This window comes from Pseudophryne corroboree, chromosome 7 (assembly GCF_028390025.1).
Source record: "Pseudophryne corroboree isolate aPseCor3 chromosome 7, aPseCor3.hap2, whole genome shotgun sequence".
NCBI classification, from domain to species: domain Eukaryota; kingdom Metazoa; phylum Chordata; class Amphibia; order Anura; family Myobatrachidae; genus Pseudophryne; species Pseudophryne corroboree.
In genome coordinates, this window is record NC_086450.1 from 488,765,472 (window position 1) to 488,787,307 (window position 21,836).

At 47.3% G+C, this 21,836-nt stretch overlaps 2 protein-coding genes and 1 long non-coding RNA gene across 4 annotated transcripts in view; 2 read left to right on the top strand and 1 right to left on the bottom strand.

The window, feature by feature from the left end:
• The window catches only part of LOC134945697 (uncharacterized), a 50,970-nt gene extending 49,350 nt beyond the window's left edge, over positions 1–1,620 (top strand). The window contains exon 5 of the mRNA XM_063935142.1: positions 1,040–1,620. Coding sequence (XP_063791212.1) covers positions 1,040–1,294 — 255 coding nt within the window. The 3' untranslated portion in view covers positions 1,295–1,620. The remainder of the gene's footprint in view (positions 1–1,039) is intronic.
• Positions 1–21,836, bottom strand: part of LOC134945699 (uncharacterized) — a 471,787-nt gene that overhangs the window by 227,963 nt on the left and 221,988 nt on the right. The window lies entirely within an intron of this gene.
• The window catches only part of LOC134945694 (E3 ubiquitin/ISG15 ligase TRIM25-like), a 235,052-nt gene that overhangs the window by 196,926 nt on the left and 16,290 nt on the right, over positions 1–21,836 (top strand). The window lies entirely within an intron of this gene.

Here is a 21,836-nt window from a genome sequence, read left to right on the forward strand (position 1 = left end):
GCACCACAGATGGACCCCAACAACAGAGGAGTTTTCCCAGGTAAGCGGGCGATAGTGGGGAGTCAGGTGGGCCCAGCAGGCAGCAGGGTCGGTGTGGTCAGGGCAGACAATGATTCGGGGGTCCAGAGCTGGAGCTTGGTGCCCCTTTACCTTGTGGGCCCCTGCCCTCTGGACATTTTCCAGTCTAAAGTATAAAATGGAAGCTTCTCAATCAAATTAGTAATACCCCTCAGGTGCTGAAAGGGAGGGGTTATTCTACACTACTAAGATACACAAAACAAACATTCCCCAGTACACCAAGGAGCACTAGCAACCTGGTGGATGATGTGATAATGACCCTATCACACCCATTCTGCCACCAATGGGAATTTTCTTTCGTTGAAAGACATGACCCAATGTTACAATATATATGCCCTCATTCCGAGTTGTTCACTCGCTAGCTGCTTTTAGCAGCATTGCACACGCTAAGCCGCCGCCTACTGGGAGTGTATCTTAGCTTAGCAGAATTGCGAATAGAAAATTCTTAGCAGTTTCTGAGTAGCTCCAGACTTACTCGGCATCTGCGATCAGTTCAGTCAGTTTTGTTCCTGGTTTGATGTCACAAACACGCCCAGCGTTCGCCCAGACACTCCGCCGTTTCTTCAGACACTCACGCGTTTTTCCCAGAAACGCCAGCGTTTTTTCGCACACGCCCATAAAACGGACAGTTTCCGCCCAGAAAAACCCCACTTCCTGTCAATCACACTCCGATCACCAGAATGATGAAAAATCCATGTTATGCCGTGAGTAAAATACCTTACTTTTGTGTAAAATAACTAAGCGCATGCGCAGTAAGCGACTAATCGCAATATAGCGAAAATCGGCAATGAGCGAACAACTCGGAATGACCACCATAGTGTGAGAGTTGTGTGGCTTTGTTAGTGTTTGTGCTGCTCATTTCCTCCTCAGGAAGGAGCTTTTATACCCAGCAGCTGCAGCTGATAGAGTAACAGGGAGATGCTGTGTCTGTCATGTAACATCTTCTTTTATCTCTTATTAGAGACGTGTCATCTGGCTGATCATCATCATCGTGGTGGGCTTACTTATTGTGATCATTGTTGTCAGCACCCTGCCGAGCGGACACAGCGAATATCAGAATGTGACCTCAGTACCTACATTATCCATCATCACAACCACTTACCATACTCCAAACTACACCATCCACCTGCTCGCAAATGCCACCCAACTTCCAGGAAATTCCATCCAACTGCTAGGAAATGCCACCCAACTGCTAAGAAATGCCACCGAACTTTGAGTAAATACCACCCAACTGCCTGGAAATACCACCCACCAGCCGTGAAAAAGAGGTCCATTTATTAACATTATTTTTACCAAAGTAATGTGAAAAAGGGTGAGGGTGATTCCAAGTTGATCGCAGCTGGATTTTTGATAGCAATTGGGCAAAACCATGTGCACTGCAGGGGAGGCAGATATAACATGTGCAGAGAGCGTTAGATTTGGGTGGGTTATTTTGTTTCTGTGCAGGGTAAATACTGGCTGCTTTTATTTTACACTGCAAATTAGATTGCAGATTGAACACACCCCACCCAAAACGAACTCTCTCTGCACATGTTACATCTGCCCCACCTGCAGTGCATATGGTTTTACCCAACTGCTAAAAAAATTCCTGCTGCGATCAACTTGGAATTACCCTGGGTGTTCTCTGTTTTCACGCCCTTTTCACATTATTTTAGTATCACCTAAATGTATTGAAGGGCATTTGGAACTGCATTTAATTCACTGTATCTTTAGTAATCCACATCGCATTCCCCATACTTATAATGGGAAATGTGATGTGCCCGAATCTACTAAAAAAAATGTCAAAAAGTACCGCAGATCACAGGGCAGCACTGCGATAGGCAGGCATTTTCCCAGCTTTCTCTGCACCTGCCGGAACCCGGCAGAGTGATCAGCTCTGTGTGTCCGATGGACATACAAGCTGATCACAGTGATAAAAAAAAGAAAGAAGTAAAAACAAAACAAAAAAAACCCATACTCACCTGTCCAGGGAGCCGGTGTTCGCAGCTACGGTAGCCTCTCCCGGGCTCCGGGTCCCCCATATGCTGCAGTGTGACCACAGTGCGGTAAAGGGACGCTGCAAAGCGCCAGCGCACTTTACAGCACCGGGGGTCACCGCAGCACACAGGATCCGGTGCCCGGCAGCCCAGCAGAAGCAGCGCAGACCGGCTCCCTGGACAGGTGAAAATATTATCCTGCTGGGGGGGGTGCACGGGGGGAGGGGTGGTTGACCGGGCGGTGCTGGTAAGCTATAGATAATCCATTCTCTGTTCTGGTACGCAGGCACCTGCTGTATACTTACTTGTATATAACAGTGCCTGTATTTGTATAATGTACTGTACTATGGGCCTAATTCAGACCTAATCGCCGTTGCGCAAATTCACAAGGTGGACGATTATCGATAGACTGCGCATGTTTACGGATCGTAGTGCACATTCGCGAGGGAAAACTGCTACCTTTTTTAGATCGCTAGGCATACGCAAGTTGATTGACAGGTAGCAGACGTTTGGGGGTGGTAACTGACCGTTTTCTGGGAGCGTCAAGAAAAACGCAGGCGTTCCCAAGAGTTTTCATGGAGGGTGTGTGACGTCAGCGCCGGCCCCGATCAGCCTGTGTGTATCGCACTCTAGGGGTAAGTCCTGCGCTGCGCACAGACTGGAAAAATCATTAGATGGTGAATGAGTTGCGAATGGATTTGCAGCTGAGCGGTGCTTTTTCGCACAGTGTACGCAGACTAGCACGGGACGGTTACTCACTTTGTCTGGACGGTGACTATCCGATCGCAAACCTCTGCGAACTCACAGAGGAGCAATCAGGTCTGATTTAGGCCCTATTTTTGGCACTTTCTTCTCTCATATATGTAGAATTAAATTCATATATGATCATTGCTTTAATCTGTAAAATATACATTTATTTGAGTGCATATATTTCTGTAATAAATCTTGTAATCATATGTACTAATGTATTGTTTATTATACTTTCCCTCATCTGTAGCTGTTATCTCAGTTCATAGATTATTAACCTTCTTATCGTATTATCTCAGCGGGAAATATCCACTGTGTGTGTAAGTATATGGTGTGATTAATAAGGTGTGACTGCCAGTCTTCCAATATTAGCCAGTAATCCACTGTCTGATCCAGATAAGATGATTTACATACCCTAACGTCCCGGTACTCAATATCCTCTTACCTTCCCTAACCTTAAGCCATACCCTATTACCTTCCCTAACCTTAAGCCATACCCTCTTATCTTCCCTAACCTTTAGCCATAACCTATTACCTTCCCTAACCTTAAGCTATAACCTCATACCTTCTGTAACCTTAAGCCATACCCTCTTACTTTCCCTAACCTTAAGTCATACCCTATTACCTTCCCTAACCTTAAGTCATACCCTATTACCTTCCCTAACCTTAAGTCATAGCCTCTTACCTTCCCTAACCTTAAGCCATAACCTCTTACCTTCCCTAACCTTAAGTCATACCCTATTACCATCCCTAACCTTAAGTCATAGCCTCTTACCTTCCCTAACCTTAAACCATACCCTATTACCTTCCCTAACCTTGAGCCACAACTTCTTACTCAGAGCCGGCCCTAACCAATATGATGCCCTAGGCAAGATTTTGGCTGGTGCCCCCTAGCACCACCGCTGGTTCTGCCTCTGACCTTGCACCTCTTTCCCAGCACCATCACCCCTCACCCATAGCAGTCCTTGTACCCCCTATATTTTAAATAGGAACAGTTTGCACATTTGACGCACAGCCCAAAAAGGGGCATCTTCTTGCTGGGAAGGGGCATGGCCACACAATAGTAACGCCAATTCCAATTACGCCACACAGTACTGCAACTTTATTCACATTTTATCTTGCGATAGTGTCCATAATTCCCATTACATCCCACAGTATTATAACTTTACCTTATAAACGTTACTCCTCACAATAGAGCCCCTTATTCACATTACATCACACTGAATTGCTCTTTATTCACATTACACCACACCTTAGTGATCTTTATTCACATTAGACGACACAGTAGTGCCCTTTCTATATGCAACGCCACATAGTAGAGCACCTTATACACATAATGCCACACATTAGTAATGCAATTATACACAATTCCACACAGTAATGCCCCTTACACATATGAGACACATTAATGTCCTTATAAACACAATGCACCTTACACATTATGACACCCTTTATTAATGCCCTTCTACACATAATGTCCCTCATACATATGCCGCACATTATTAATGCCCTTATACACATAATGACACAATATAGTGCCCCCTACACATTTGCTGCACATTATTAGTGCCCCTATACATGTAATGACACACATACAGTAGTACCCTGTTACACATATGCCGCACATTATTAATGCCCTTATACACATAATGACACACTTAGTGGCCCTATACACATATGTTGCACATTATTAATGCATTTTTACATGACACACATAATGCTCCTTACACATATTTTCCGAACACTACTGCACAACCAACCCACTCACATGCACACAGCACTCACACTGCCACTAACACTGTGACCTCTGCCTATGCTTGGATACAGATGTGTCCTCACAAATCTTGCATCAATGCTAACGTTGGGCACCTTTTTTTTTAATGAAAATGCATCTTATTTGCATTGCTATGTGGCTAGGATGCACAAGCAGTTTCTGCTTATTAAAATTATATGCAGCATGCCTATATATTGTGTGACATTGTGGCTGTATCTGCATATGAAATGCTACACACAGAATATAGGCATGCCGCATATCATTTTAATCAGCAGAAGCTGATGATGCCCCTATGCAATTGCCTAGTTTGCTTATGCCTATGGCCGGCTCTGCTCTTACCTTCTCTAACCTTAAGCCACAACCTATTACCTTCCCTAACCTTAAGCCATAACCTCTTACCTTCCCTAACCTTAAGCCATAACCTCTTACCTACCCTAACCTTAAGCCATAACCTCTTACCTTCCCTAACCTTAAGCCATAACCTCTTACCTTCCCTAACCTTAAGCCACAACCTCTTACCTTCCCTAACCTTAAGCCATAACCTCTTACCTTCCCTAACCTCAAGCTATAACCTCTTACCTTTCCTAACCTTAAGCCATACACTATTACCTTTAGAGATGAGCGGGTTCGGATTTACTCGGTTCTGAACGCCAGAATTATCACAAGTTCTTTTTTTTCTGGATTTTTCTTATTGGCCAATAAGGAGATTTGGGTAAATCCGAGTAAAACCGAACCCGCTCATCTCTAATTACCGTATCTAACTTTAAGTTATACCCTCTTACCTTCCTTAACCTTAAACTATAACCTCTTACCTCAGGATTTGGTATCGGGTATTATAGTAGGGGAACCCATAGGAAACAGCGACCACAATATGGTCACATTCAATATCAGTTTCTACAAACAGCCCTATACTGGCTCAACTTGGACTTTAAACTTTAGCAAAGCCAACTTTGAAATGAGGGTATTTTTCAGGGATATTGAATGGGAAGGTTTGTTTTTAGGAAAAAATACTACGGAGAAATGGGAGGTACTAAAATTCCTGCTAGCTAAAAATACACTCAAATATATTCCTATGAGTAGCAAAACAGGGAATAAAAATCATAAACCGATGTGGCTTAACAAAAAGATTAAGGAACTTATGGGCAAGAAAAGGCGAGCATTTAAAAAATACAAATCTGACGGGGAAGCAGAGTCATTTCAGCACTATAAGGAATGTAACAAAAATTGCAAACAGGAAATAAGAGCGGCTAAAGTAGAAACTGAAAAACTAGTAGCAAAGGAAAGCAAAGCGAATCCCAAAAAATTCTTTAAATACATTAATAGCAAGAGATTAAAAAAGGAGAGTATAGGCCCTTTGAAAGACAAGTTGGGAGTCTTAAGCAAAAATGATAATGACATAGCGGACACACTAAATGAGTTTTTTTCAACAGTATTCACCAGAGAGGACCCAATTCAGGGACTGACACACAATCTCAATAATGACAATATCACACTGATAGGTACTTATTTAAGAGAGGAAGTAGTCTGTGACCGATTAAAACATTTAAAGATTAATAAATCACCAGGGCCCGATGGTATTCATCCAAGGGTTCTAATGGAGCTTCACTCTGAACTGGCAAAACCGCTATCTTTGATCTTTGAGGATTCAGTTATATCAGGTATGGTTCCCAAAGACTGGCGTATAGCGGAAGTAGTGCCTATATTCAAAAAGGGAAGTAAAGCTGAACCAGGTAATTATAGACCAGTTAGTCTTACATCTATAGTGGGGAAAGTATTGGAAGGTATTCAAAGAGATAGTATTCAGAAGTTCCTTGAAACCAATAAGGTCATTAAAAGGAATCAACATGGGTTTATGAAGGACAGATCCTGTCAAACCAACTACTTGGCTTTTATGAAAAAGAAAGCGCAAACCTAGATCAGGGTAAAGAGGTGGATGTAATCTTTTTAGACTTTGCCAAAGCGTTCGATACTGTACCACACATGAGACTTATATACAAGCTACAAGAATCAGGGCTAGGAAGCACAATATGCACTTGGGTCAAAAACTGGTTAGATAATAGGAAGCAGCGCGTTGTGGTTAATGGATCTTTTTCAACTTGGACTGAAGTGCCAAGTGGTGTGCCGCAAGGCTCAGTATTAGGACCGCTATTGTTCAATATTTTCATTAACGACCTAACAGAAGGTCTATGTCCCAATCCTGACTGTAGGTTTTATATTTGGTGACTTACCCCTGCCATCTGTCCTGGATCCTGTGTCTTTTCACTCACGGAGTTAAACAGCTTGTCAGCACTATGAGTTTTCCTGAGTTCTCTGCCTGAGAGGTAATAGTTAATTAGCTCCACCTGTGGTGATCTCCTGTGTGAGGCTGAATTCAGTAATCTGAACTTTAGGTCTAAAAGCAAGCATCCTGTGTTTTGCAGAAGTTCAGGCTTCAGTGTTCTCTCGGCCTGCTAGGCCTCATTCTACATCACAGCCTTGGCTAGAGTAGTCACATGACAGTGACTGTTCACCTGACCCAGAGTTGTTCAATCCTCTGCCAGCCTGAGACTCTCTGCATCACCTAATCCTGCTCACCAATCACCAAGGACCAGGAAGTATAAATCAGGAGGCTGAGTTAGAAACTGGGCCAGTTCCTTGTGTCACACACAGCTATGTGTGAGCATTCAAGCTGAGCTCCCTAAAGTTGTGATCTCCAGAGTTCCCGTATCCCGGTACCTCTGTACCTCAGTGCCTCTGTACCTCTGTGCTTCCCGCACCTCCGTGTCTCAGCACCTCCGTGCCTCAGTACCTCCATGCTTCCAGCACCTCCGTGCCTCAGCATCTCCGTGACTCAGCCCGCCGTGCCTCAGAACCTCCGTGCCTCAGCACCTCCGTGACTCAGCCCTCCGTGCCTCAGCACCTACATGCCTCAGTACCTCCGTGCCTCAGCACCTCCGTGTCTCAGCACCTCCGTGCCTCAGTACCTCTGTGCTTCCAGCACCTCCGTGCCTCAGTACCTCCGTGCCTAAGCACCTCCGTGCCTCAGTACCTCTGTGCTTCCAGCACCTCCGTGCCTCGGTACCTCCGTGCCTCAGTACCTCCACGCCTCTGTGCCTCCGTGCCGCAGCACCTCCGTGTCTCAGCACCTCCGTACCTCAGTACCTCCGTGCTTCCAGCACCTCCGTGCCTCAGCATCTCCGTGCTTCCAGCACCTCCGTGCCTCAGCACCCCAGTGTCTCTACGCACCCCAGTGTCTCCAAGCACCTCAGTGTCTCCAAGCACCTCAGTGTCTCCAAGCACCTCAGTGTCCCCAAGCATCTCAGTGTCTCCAAGCACCCCGTGCCCTTTAGCACAGTTGTACCTGGTATTCTTCACTGATTCATCAGTGCCTTTCCAGATCTGTCTTTCAGGAGACCTTCAGCGTCCACACGTGCCTCCTGTCTGCCGACCTAATCCTGCATGAGGAGAACCTAGATTCGGCCATCTCTGCTGCGGTTCCTCTTCCCAGTCACCGGAAGAAACCCAGAGTCCACAACACTCCCAAACCAGGTCAGTGGTAGTCGCCCGCACAGACTTCACTAACACCGGGTTCACAAAACCTCAGTCATGACAGTAGGAACTGGCCACATGGACCCGGCCGAAAGTGTTTGTCTGATGCAGGACCTCCTAAGCAATATTGCAGGACGCTTGGAAGGTCTGGAGTCGACTCAGCATCAATTGGCACAGTGTCTGCAGCGGAGTTCTTTCTCCAGAGATTCTCTGACGTTCTGCACTAGGACTCCTGACCAACTGCAGATTTTCTACCAGACGTTATTACAGTTACAAGAACTTTTGTCTAGTATTCTTTCTGTGATGCCTGATCTCTTCAGGAATACTACCAACGTTGTTGATCCTGTTTTGTCCCAACCAGTTAATAGAGTCTCTTCCTCTGTGCAAGGAAAAGTTGTTCATCAGAGCTATCCACGGACCAAGCTCTCTGAAGCTGAACGTCAGCGGCGTAGGGAGCTACACCTCTGTCTTTATTGTGGAAATTCCGGTCATTTTGTTAAAGACTGCATTCTTCGCAAGCCAGGGAATGGTGACAAATCTCAGTATCATAGTGCTCATGTCTACAAGTCATCCACAGTAGCTGATCCTGCTACTGCTGACGGGGGTATCAAGAAGGCTACTCTGAAAGAGACTCAAATTTATGACTGGGGTCCAGTTATTAAAAGCCCTTATTCCAAGTTGGGTGTCCAGAGAAGAATATTCAAGCCATTTAGAGTCACAGAGGAGTCAGAGTGTCCAGCCCCAGGAGGGGCGTCTTCAGAGTGTCCAGCCCCAGGAGGGGCATCTTCAGAGTGTCCAGCCCCAGGAGGGGCGTCTTTAGAGTGTCCAGCCCCAGGAGGGGCGTCTTCAGAGTGTCCAGCCCCAGGAGGGGCGTCTTCAGAGTGTCCAGCCCCAGGAGGGGCGTCTTCAGAGTGTCCAGCCCCAGGAGGGGCAGCCCCAGGAGGGGCGTCTTCAGAGTGTCCAGCCCCAGGAGGGGCATCTTCAGAGTGTCCAGCCCCAGGAGGGGCATCTTCAGAGTGTCCAGCCCCAGGAGGGGCGTCTTTGTCTTCAGCCCAAGGAGGGGCGTCTTTGTCTTCAGCCCAAGGAGGGGCATCTTTGTCTTCAGCCCAAGGAGGGGCGTCTTTGTATTCAGCCCAAGGAGGGGAGTCCGTATCTACAGCCCCAGGAGGGTCGTCTTTGTCTTCAGCCCAAGGAGGGGCATCTTTGTCTTCAGCCCAAGAAGGGGCGTCTTTGTCTTCAGCCCAAGGAGGGGCGTCCGTGTCTTCAGCCCAAGGAGGGGCATCCGTGTATTCAGCCCAAGGAGTGGCGTCCATATCTACAGCCCAAGGAGGGGTGTCCGTGTCTACAGCCCCAGTGAGGGGTTCAGAGGGTCCAGCCCCAGAGAGACTACAGAGCGCTGCCCAGCCAAAGAGACTACAGAGTGCTGCCCAGCCAGAGAGACTACAGAGCGCTGCCCAGCCAAAGAGTCTACAGAGTGCTGCCCAGCCAGAGAGTCTACAGAGTGCTGCCCAGCCAGAGGTCTACAGAGTGCTGCCCAGCCAGAGAGTCTACAGAGTGCTGCCCAGCCCCGTGAAGAGGGGGCTCTTGCCTGAGCCCAGCCCCGTGAAGAGGGGGCTCTTGCCTCAGCCCAGCCCCGTGAAGAGGGGGCTCTTGCCTCAGCCCAGCCCCATGAAGAGGGGGCTCCTGCCTTAGTTCAGCCTCGTGAAGAAGGGGCTCAGCCCGTCCCGGTTCCAGCCGGTCCAGCGATACTCCAGGACCAGCCTGGTCAGTCTTCGTTGGCTCCAGCCAATTCAAGTGTTCTCAAATCCAATCCAGTCCTACTCGTCCAGCCAAAGCTTTCTCCAGTTTCAGCCTCTAACCTTTCGTCTGATGGTTTACCACCTATTTACTTTGATGGAGATTTATTGCAATATTCCGCTCTGGTTGAACAATTACTCTCTCTGATGGAGTCTGATCCTTCAGGTGCAGTAACTCCTTCCAACGTTACTCGATATCTATTCCTGGCATTCAGAGGAAGAGCTTTGGAGTGGGCCAACAGGCTTTTTGAGAGGAATGATCCTGTGTTCCATGATTTACAGACGTTTAGTAATGCAGTCTTTAAAGAATCTGACTCAGTTAAAAGATCATGCTCCAAAAAGAATCTCAGTTCGTCTTCATTCAAACTACAACAGTCTGATACAAAAGTAAGTTTGTCCAGTCCTGCCAAAGATAATCCAAGTATCTCCTTCCGTAAGAATCCGACCATTAAGGTTGGTCATGTAGGAGTCTCTCCTAGCCAATACTAAGTTCTCTGCCACAGAATTCAAAGCTACAGTGCACTTCTTGGTCATTTTCAACCTATGTATCTAAAGGAGATTCGTATTTTCCATTAGACTTGGACTCAGACTCTGAATTTGATCCAGTTTATGATGCTACTCCTTTCCTGGGAGGTGCTGTTCCTTCCTGTTATGCTTCCACGCATGAAGAGGTTCCAGAATCACCAAAAAGCTCTACAGGTCTCTGTATGAAAAGTCCTCGTTATAGAACAAGATTTAATTTAAGCCTCAGTGGAGTGCTAGCTTCGAAAGCACAATCTTCTCGCACTACAAAACGAGGGGAGGAGCCTTCTACAGTTTCTTCCTCAGTCCTTTCTGATGAAGGAAATTCCAGTCTTGTCTATGATGGATGGTCTACCTGTTCTGAAGATGATCAGGAAGACTTCTAAAGAATCCAGCTTAAGTTTTGTTTCTGGACCCTCTGGTTTCCACTTTTTAGAAGCTTTGTGTACAAGTTATTCATCAAGTTCCTCTAAGATTCAAGATGGGTGTCCGGAGTCCACCCTTGAAGAGGGGGATACTGTCACAATCCTGACTGTAGGTTTTATATTTGGTGACTTACCCCTGCCATCTGTCCTGGATCCTGTGTCTTTTCACTCACGGAGTTAAACAGCTTGTCAGCACTATGAGTTTTCCTGAGTTCTCTGCCTGAGAGGTAATAGTTAATTAGCTCCACCTGTGGTGATCTCCTGTGTGAGGCTGAATTCAGTAATCTGAACTTTAGGTCTAAAAGCAAGCATCCTGTGTTTTGCAGAAGTTCAGGCTTCAGTGTTCTCTCGGCCTGCTAGGCCTCATTCTACATCACAGCCTTGGCTAGAGTAGTCACATGACAGTGACTGTTCACCTGACCCAGAGTTGTTCAATCCTCTGCCAGCCTGAGACTCTCTGCATCACCTAATCCTGCTCACCAATCACCAAGGACCAGGAAGTATAAATCAGGAGGCTGAGTTAGAAACTGGGCCAGTTCCTTGTGTCACACACCGCTATGTGTGAGCATTCAAGCTGAGCTCCCTAAAGTTGTGATCTCCAGAGTTCCCGTATCCCGGTACCTCTGTACCTCAGTGCCTCTGTACCTCTGTGCTTCCAGCACCTCCGTGCCTCAGTACCTCCGTGCCTCAGCACCTCCGTGCCTCAGTACCTCTGTGCTTCCAGCACCTCCGTGCCTCAGCATTTCCGTTACTCAGCCCTCCGTGCCTCAGCACCTCCGTGCCTCAGCATCTCCGTGACTCAGCCCTCAGTGCCTCAGCACCTCCGTGCCTCAGCACCTCCGTGCCTCAGCACCTCCGTGCCTCAGTACCTCCATGCCTCAGCACCTCCGTGTCTCAGCACCTCCGTGCCTCAGTACCTCTGTGCTTCCAGCACCTCCGTGCCTCAGTACCTCCGTGCCTAAGCACCTCCGTGTCTTAGCACCTCCGTGCTTCCAGCACCTCCGTGCCTCAGTACCTCCGTGCCTTAGCGCCTCTGTGCCTCCGTGCCGCAGCACCTCTGTGCCGCAGCACCTCCGTGCTTCCAGCACCTCCGTGCTTCAGCACCTCCGTGCCTCAGCATCTCCGTGCTTCCAGCACCTCCGTGCCTCAGCACCCCAGTGTCTCTACGCACCCCAGTGTCTCCAAGCACCTCAGTGTCTCCAAGCACCTCAGTGTCTCCAAGCACCTCAGTGTCCCCAAGCATCTCAGTGTCTCCAAGCACCCCGTGCCCTTTAGCACAGTTGTACCTGGTATTCTTCACTGATTCATCAGCGCCTTTCCAGTTCTGTCTTTCAGGAGACCTTCAGCGTCCACACGTGCCTCCTGTCTGCCGACCTAATCCTGCATGAGGAGAACCTAGATTTGGCCATCTCTGCTGCGGTTCCTCTTCCCAGTCACCGGAAGAAACCCCGAGTCCACAACACTCCCAAACCAGGTCAGTGGTAGTCGCCCGCACAGACTTCACTAACACCGGGTTCACAAAACCTCAGTCATGACAGTCTAGAGAGCATGGTGTCAATTTTTGCAGATGATACCAAATTGTGTAAGGCTATAAATACAGAGGAGGATGCCGAGTCTCTTCAGAACGACTTAGTTAAATTAGAAGCATGGGCAGCCAAATGGAGAATGCGCTTCAACACAGACAAGTGTAAGGTAATGCACTGTGGTAACAAGAACAAAAATTACACCTACCTACTAAATGGGGTAAAATTAGGGGATTCTGTACTGGAAAAGGACTTAGGTGTCCTCATAGATAGCAAGCTAAGAAGTAGTATCCAAAGTAGGACTGCAGCAAAGAAGGCTAATAAGATATTAGCATGCATAAAACGGGGTATTGATGCTAGGGACGAGAGTATTATACTCCCATTATATAAATCACTAGTGAGGCCACACCTTGAATACTGTGTACAGTTCTGGGCACCATACTACAAAAAGGATATCCTGGAGCTTGAAAAGGTACAGAGGAGGGCGACCAAACTAATTAAGGGCATGGAGACGATGGAATACAAGGAAAGGCTTGAAAGACTAGGCATGTTTACATTGGAAAAGCGGAGACTAAGAGGGGATATGATCAACATCTACAAATATATAAGGGGACAATGCACAGAGCTTGCGCGGGACCTGTTTTTGGTTAGATCAACACACAGGACTCATGGACACTCGGTCAGGTTAGAGGAGAGGAGATTCCGCACAATACGGCGTAAAGGCTTTTTCACGGTAAGGACAATACGTGTTTGGAATTCCCTGCCCGAGGGAGTTGTAATGGCGGAATCTGTCAACACCTTTAAGAATGGGTTAGATAAATTCCTATTGGATAAGGATATCCAGGGGTATGGTGCATAGTCATGCATTATAGTTACTATAAATAGGGATAAAATGCAATGGCTGACAGCAGCATCAGTCAGAAATTTTAGTCAAATCATCATGCATAGGACACCACAAATAGGTTGAACTCGATGGACAATTGTCTTTTTTCAACCTCAGATACTATATGAATGGAACATATAAATAGTTGCGCAATGAACAAATGAAGCAGCCGTATATTTCTGTTAACAAAAGGTGTCTCAAATAACCTTCAAAGATACAATGGAAAAAGAAGTTGTAACAAAATGTTACTTCATTAATAAACCAAAACACTCACAATATTCAGGTGTTTCTAGAGCATATCAATCCATCCTCAAGTAGTTTCCAAAATCAGGATGGCCAAATTATAGATGTAACCTTGGTTTTCCCAAAAACCTGATAAAATGAAGCAAAACCTACGTCCACCGTTTTCAAAGTCAAATGTGGTGGTTACATAGAAAGAGAAATTATGGTGCAATACCTTTCATAAAAAAGGGGTAATTTTATTCACAATAACGCACTCACAATTTAAAAAATGAATGAAAACATGTAATACATCACTCCAATGTAAGAGTCCTCTCTGGTCTAAAGGGTAAATCTCCCGGTGTTCCCAAGATGGAAAAGGGATTTGACACAACCCGGGTAAAAGTGTCAGTCGCCGGAGATCACCACAAGAGTCCTGGACGGGTTTCTTATTAATGAAGTAACATCCTTATATTTGCGTTACTACACGATCATCTGCCTCCTGTGCCTTTCACATACCCTGTCTCAAACTGAGTTTTGATACCGAGTGGGCACAGTTTCTTCTTGTCTTGTCAGATTATTTATAAGAAGAATATTGAACTATCGTATGGACTATCCTCCCTCATATAGGATCTAACCCAATTTGAGGATCATTCTAAGGGTGATTATCCATATTACTCTCTTTGGTTCAGATTTAGCGCCATTGTGTTTTTGTTACAACTTCTTTTTCCATTATAACCTCAGATACTATGTTACTATGTTACTAATCTTAAACTATAACCTCTTACCTTCCCTAAACTTAAGCTATAACATCTTAACTTCCCTAACCTTAAGCAATAACCTATTACCTTCCCTAACCTTAAGCCAGAGCCTCTTACCTTCCCTAACCTTAAGCCAGAGCCTCTTACCTTCCCTAACCTTAAACCAGAGCCTCTTACCTTCTCTTAAGCCAGAGCCTCTTACTTTCCCTAACCTTAAGCCACAGCCTCTTACCTTCACTAAACTTAAGCCATAACCTCTTACCTTCACTAACCTTAACCAATAACCTATTACCTTCCGTAACCTTAAGCCATAACCTCTTACCTTCCCTAACCTTAAGTCATAACCTCTTACCTTCCCTAACCTTAAGCCATAGCCACTTAACCTTCCTTAACCTTAAGCCATAACCTCTTACCTTTCCTAACCTTAAGCCATACCCTCTTACCTTCCCTAACTTAAGCCATAACCTCTTGCCTTCCCTAACCTTAAGCTATAACCTTTTACAATCCATAAACTAAAGCTATAACCTCGTACCTTCCTTAACCTTAAACCATAACCTCTTACCTTCCCTAACCTTAAGCTTTAACATCTTACCTTCTCTAACCTTACGCTATACCATCTTACATACCATAATATTAAACCACAGGTTCTCAAACTCGGTTCTCAGGACCCCACATGGTTCATGTTTTGCAGGTCACCTGTAGATTTTTTAAATGTGACAGTTGGTGATACACAGTGCAGCTGCCGAGTGACATGGAAAACGTGAACCGTGTGGGGTCCTGAGGACCACTGTATTAAACTATAGCCTCTAACCGTCCCTAACCTTAAGTCATAACCTCTTACATTTCCTAACCTTAAGCCATAACCTCTTACCTTCTCTAACCTTAAGCCATGACCTCTTACCTTTCCTAACCTTACGCTATAACATCTTACATTCCATAATATTAAACCATAGCCTCTTACCTTCCCTAACCTTAAGCCATAACCTCTTACATTCCCTAACCTTAAACCATAACCTCTTTCTTTCCCTAACCTTAAGCCATAACCTCTTACCTTCCCTAACCTTAAACCATAACCTCTTCCTTTCCCTAACCGTAAGCCATAACCTCTTACCTTCCCTAACCTTAAGCCATAACCTCTTACCTTCCCTAACCTTAAACCATAACTTAGAAAAAGTATTGAAGTAGCAGCAGTTGCAACAATAGTAGTAGTAGTAACGTTAGTGTTAGTAGTTAATAGTAACACTGGTTAGTACTTCTGCTGCTAATACTGGGGCATTACTACTGTATATATTTCTGTTATACTGGAGGCATTAATATATATATAAATATATATCTCCTATATAATAGCCCAGATCTGTGACTTTGTGCTTCATTTGCTAATGCTGGGTGGAGTCACAAAACTGGGCGGAGTTAGTCAAATGAGTCACAGAATTGGGCAAATCTATAGGAGACTAGGAGCAGGAGCAGATGGTATGGGCATGGCACAGGCAGGGGTGCATACCTCCCAGCTTTCTTCAGGCAGAAGGAGGGACACACGCACGGTGAAAAGGAGGTGTGGCCAACGAAAAGGGGCGTGGCTTCACGTGAGCACCCACGATCGCGAGCCACGCCCCGTTTTCGTCAGTGAGGTGGCATTCCCAGCGCTCTGTGAGCTGCTGGCATGCCCCCAGGGGCGGATTATAAGTCCGGGAGGCCCAGGGCACTTGAGACAGGGGGCCTATCTCATTGCTGTGCCTGCTGTGGGTTTGGGGGCGTGGCTTAACCGCGGACACGTGACCACGCCCCCTTATGAAAATTCCGGGAATTGTTTTTTTTTTAAATGAGATTTTGGCCCCTCAGCTAGGGGTAAATCCAGAGGGGGAGGTCGCTCCCCCATACACACCCACACAGGCAGAAGAAAGCAGGGAAGCTGCTGCCTCCCTGCAACACCACAGACCTGCCAACACGCAGCAGCGTGTGCTGACTGTAGCACAATGCTGCTGCAGTTACTGGCAGGACGGGGGAGCTTCAGAGCTGGGACAGAGCTACTCCAGCTGGGGGGCCCCCTAAAACTGTGGGGCCTGCAGTACGTACCCCCTGCCCCCCCCCCCTTAATTCGGCTCTGCTGCCGGACCCCCCCCTTAATCCGTATCCCCTGATACCCCCTCTCCCTCTGTCTCCACTAAATAGAAAATCGGGACCGTTGGGAGGTGTGGGGGTGTGTGAGGGGGTATGCCGTACAGACAGACAGGCACCGGCTCACTGTGTGCTTGACCCCCCACATCAGCATACTCAGCAGGGGCTCTCTGGCACGGAGGAGCGTCACTGTCTGGCACACTCCACGCTTCTTAGCTGTAGTTTTGTGGGGCACCTGCCGCTGTGCAGGTTCCGTACTGCCTCTGTTATCTCCAGCCCTGGCAACCTCACCGCTAGCTGCAGCGCTGCCACCCGCAGTGAGGTGCGCCCAGCTCCTTCACACACTTTAGCCGGCGGGCAGCACTGCAGAAGTCCGCGCTGCTTGCAGGCTCCGACCCCCTCCTCCCTCCAGCTGCAGCGTCTCCTGGGGGCTAACCAGTCACTCCCAGTCTCCCCTTACCACAGTGCCCAGCAGCCGCGAGGTCCGCGCCACGTGCATGCTATGACCCCCTCCTCCCTCCAGCCGCAGCATCTCCTGGGGGCTAACCAGTCACTCCCAGTCTCACCTTACCACAGTGCCCAGCAGCCGCGCGAGGTCCGCGGTGTGTGACCGAGGAGTGGGGGGGAGGGATGCAGACGGGCGGGCAGAGGAAGCAGGACTCCAGCCTGAGAGAGTCAGCCATGCCAAGTCTCCAGCAGCAGCAGATCCCAACAGGTTGGAGTGGAACAGCAGCAGCCAGCAGCAGTGACTCCGGTAAGACACATCTGTCTGTCACCACTGTTCTGTCCCTAATACCAATCTCTCCCGTGCCCTGTGTTCTGTCATGTCCCTGTCACCCCTGGCCTTGCCCTGTCACTGTTATCCTGGCCCTGTCACCCTAATCCTGGCCCTGTCACCCTTATCCTGGCCCTGTTACCCCTATCCTGGCCCTGTCACCCCTGGCCTTGCCCTGTCACCCCTGGCCTTGCCCTGTCACCCCTATCCTGGCCCTGTTACCCCTATCCTGGCCCTGTCACCCCTGTGCTTGCTCTGTCAACCCTATCATGGCCCTGTCACCTCTGTCCTGGTCCTGCCGCCCCTACCCTGGACCTGTCACCCATATTCTGTCCCTGTAATTTCTGTCCTGGCCCCTGTCCTGGCCCACCCCTCCACCCACAGCATCTACATATACCCTCCCCCATCCGCAGTCCCCCCCGCACCTGCTACATTCTGTACATCGTGCCCTGCGGGTGCTGTTCGCGCCATCGCAAGGGGCTGCGCCTCCTTCACCATTGCACGCCCTTTCATTGTGCAATATTTAACCACTAACAAAGGAATGCAGGTAATACTCCATATAATACAAATATTGAACCCCAGATAGGCATGCAAGAGTTAAGGGGGCATAGCCCCTTGTGACGGTGTGAAGAGCGCCCGTAGGGCGAGATGAAGCACCTAGTATATATATATATATATATACATATTATACCAGGAGTATCCCTATATGTTTCTATTATACTGGGGTATCACTATTATCATTTCTATTATACTGGAGGCATTACTGTATATATCTATTATACTGGAGTAATGACTATATATATTTATCATACTGGGGGTATTACCATATATTAGAGATGTGCAGTGGGCATTTTTCGGGATTTGTGTTTTGGTTTTGGATTCGGCTCTGCGGTCGTGTTTTGGATTTGGATGCGTTTTGGCAAAACCTCCCTGGAAATTTTTGTCGCAATCGGGTGCGTTTTGAATTCTGGTGTTTTATTTTCAAAATGACCACAAAAACAGCATAAATCATAGAATTTGGTGGTAATTTTGGTCCCATAGTATTATTAACATCAATAACCATAATTTCCACTCATTTCCAGTCTATTGTGAACATCCCTCACACCTCACAATATTATTTTTAGTCCTAAAATTTGCACCGAGGTCGCTGGATGGACGGCACAAACACCTGGCCCATCTAGGAGTGGCACTGCAGTGTCAGACAGGATGGCTCTAAAAAAAATGGTCCCCAAACAGCACGTGATGCAAAGATAAAAATAAAAAAAAGAGGTGCAAGATGGAATTGTCCTTGGGCCCTCCCACCCACCCTTATGTTGTATAAACAGGACATGCACACTTTAACAAACCCATCATTTCAGCAACAGGGTCTGCCACACGACTGTGGCTGAAATTATTGGTTGGTTTGGGCCTTAACCAAAAAAGAAGCAATCAATCTCTCCTTGCACAAACTGGCTCTACAGAGGCAAGATGTCCACCTCCTCCTCATCATCCAATTCCTCACCCCTTTCACTGTGTACATCCCCCTCCTCGCAGAGTATTAATTCGTCCCCACTGGAATCCACCATCACAGGTCCCTGTGTACTTTCTGGAGGCAATTGCTGGTAAATGTCTCCACAGAGGAATTTATTATAATTCATTTTGATGAACATCATCTTCTCCACATTTTGTGGAAGTAACCTCCTACGCTGATCGCTGACAAGGTTACACTAAACATTCTTTCGGAGTACACACAGGTAAAATAAAGCCAGTTTGTGCAAGGGCCTCCAAATTGCCTCTTTTTCCTGTTTGTATACGTACGGACTGTCTGACATGCCTACTTGGATGCTGTCACTCATATAATCCTCCACCATTCTTTCAATAGTGACAGAATCATATGCAGTGACAGTAGACGACATGTCAGTAATTGTTGGCAGGTCCTTCAGTCTGGTCCAGATGTCAGCTATCACTCCTGACTGCCCTGCATCACCGCCAGCGGGTGTTTTTGGAAATTTTATCCTTTTCCTGGCAGCTCCAGTTGCGGTAGAAAATGAAAGAGGAAAGGTTGGCGGGTCACGTTCCGCTTGACTTGACAAGTGTTTTACTAGCAGGTCTTTCAACATCTGCAGACTTGTGTTTGTCGGAAACAGAGACACAACATAGGCTTTAAATCTAGGATCGAGCACGGTGGCCAAAATGTAGTGCTCTGATTTCAACAGATTGACCACCCGTGAATCCTGGTTAAGCGAATTAAGGGCTCCATCCACAAGTCCCACATGCCTAGCGGAATCGCTCCATTTAAGCTCCTTCTTCAATCTCTCCAGCTGCTTCTGCAAAAGCCTGATGAGGGGAATGACCTGACTCAGGCTGGCAGTGTCTGAACTGACTTCACGTGTGGCAAGTTCAAAGGGTTGGAGAACCTTGCACAACGTTGAAATCATTCTCCATTGCACTTGAGTCAGGTGCATTTCCCCTCCTTTGCCTATATTGTAGGCAGATGTATAGGCTTGAATGGCCTTTTGCTGCTCCTCCATCCTCTGAAGCATATAGAGGGTTGAATTCCACCTCGTTACCACCTCTTGCTTCAGGTGATGGCAGGGCATGTTCAGGAGTGTTTGCTGGTGCTCCAGTCTTTGGCACGCGGTAGCGGAATGCCGAAAGTGGCCCGCAATTCTTCATGCCACCGACAGTATCTCCATTACGCCCCTGTCATTTTTTTTAAAATTCTGCACCACCAAATTCATTGTATGTGCGAAACATGGGATGTGTTGGAATTTGCCCACATGTAATGCACACACAATATTGGTGGCGTTGTCCGAAGTCACAAATCCCCAGGAGAGTCCAATTGGGGTAAGCCAATCTACGATGATGTTCCTCGGTTTCCGTAAGAGGTTGTCAGCTGTGTGCCTCTTTTGGAAAGCGGTGATACAAAGCGTAGCCTGCCTAGGAACGAGTTGGCATTTGCGAGATGTTGCTACTGTTGCTGCTGGAGGCAATACATCTACCCAGTGGGCTGTCACAGTCATATAGTCCTTAGTCTGCCCTGCTCCACTTGTCCATATGTCCGTGGTTAAGTGAACAGTGGGTACAACTGCATTTTTAAGGACACTGATGACTCTTTTTCTGACATCTGTGTACATTCTCGGTATCGCCTGCCTAGAGAAGTGGAACCTAGATGGTATTTGGTACCGGGGACACACTACCTCAAGCAATTCTCTAAGTCTCTGTGATCTAACGGTGGATACACCAACATAATTGTCAAGGCCTGAGTTATCCACTTTGCAACAGGATGACTGCTGTGATATTTCATCTTCCTCGCAAAGGACTGTTGGACAGTCGATTGCTTACTGGAAGTAGTACAATTGGTCTTCCGACTTCCCCTCTGGGATGACGATCGACTCCCAGCAGCAACAACGGCAGCGCCGGCAGCAACAGCAGCAGTAGGCGTTCCACTCAAGGATCCATCGGAGGAATCCCAGTTAGGAGAGGACTCATCAGACTTGCCAGTGACATGGCCTGCAGGACTATTGGCATTCCTGTCTAAGGAGGAAATCGACATTGAGGGAGTTGGTGGTGTGGTTTGCAGGAGCTTGGGTACAAGAGGAAGAAGGGATTTAGTTGTCAGTGGACTGCTTCCGCTGTCACCCAAAGTTTTTGAACTTGTCAATGACTTCTGATGAATGCGCTCCAGGTGACGTATAAGGGAGGATGTTCCTAGGTGGTTAACATCCTTACCCCTACTTATTACAGCTTGACAAAGGCATTACATGGCTTGACACCTGTTGTCCGCATTTCTGTTGAAATAATTCCACACCGAAGAGGTGATTTTTTGGGTATTTTGACCAGGCGTGTCAATGGCCTGATTCATCCCACGGACAACAGGTGTGTCCCCGGGTGCCTGTCTTAAACAAACCACCTCACCATCAGAATCCTCCTTGTCAATTTCCTCCTCAGCGCCAGCAACACCCATATCCTCATCCTGGTGTACTTCAACACTGACATCTTCAATTTGAATATCAGGAACTGGACTCTGTGGGTGCTCCTTTCAGCACTTGCAGGGGGCATGCAAATGGTGGAAGCAGCCACCTCTTCCCGGCCAGTGTTGGGAAGGTCAGGTATCACAACCGACACAATTGGACTCTCCTTGGGGATTTGTGATTTAGAAGAACGCACAGTTCTTTGCTGTGCTTTTGCCAGCTTAACTCTTTTAATTTTTGTAGCGGGAGGATGAGTGCTTCCATCCTCATGTGAAGCTGAACCACTAGCCATGAACATAGGCCAGGGCCTCAGCCGTTCCTTGCTACTCCGTGTCGTAAATGGCATATTGGCAACTTTATGCTTCTCCTCAGACAATTTAAATTTAGATTTTTGGGACATTTTCCTGAACTTTTGTTTTTTGGATTTTACATGCTCTCTACTATGACACTGGGCATCGGCCTTGGCAGACGACGTTGATGGCATTTCATCGTCTCTGCCATGACTAGTGGCAGCAGCTTCAGCACTAGTTGGAAGTGAATCTTGATCTTTCCCTATTTCTCTAACGTACTAGAGGATGCTGGGGACTCCGTAAGGACCATGGGGATAGACGGGCTCCGCAGGAGACATGGGCACTTTAAGAAAGAATTTAGTTCCTGGTGTGCACTAGCTCCTCCCTCTATGCCCCTCCTCCAGACCTCAGTTTGATACTGTACCCAGAGGAGCTGGGTGCTTTTCAGTGAGCTCTCCTGAGTTTACTGAT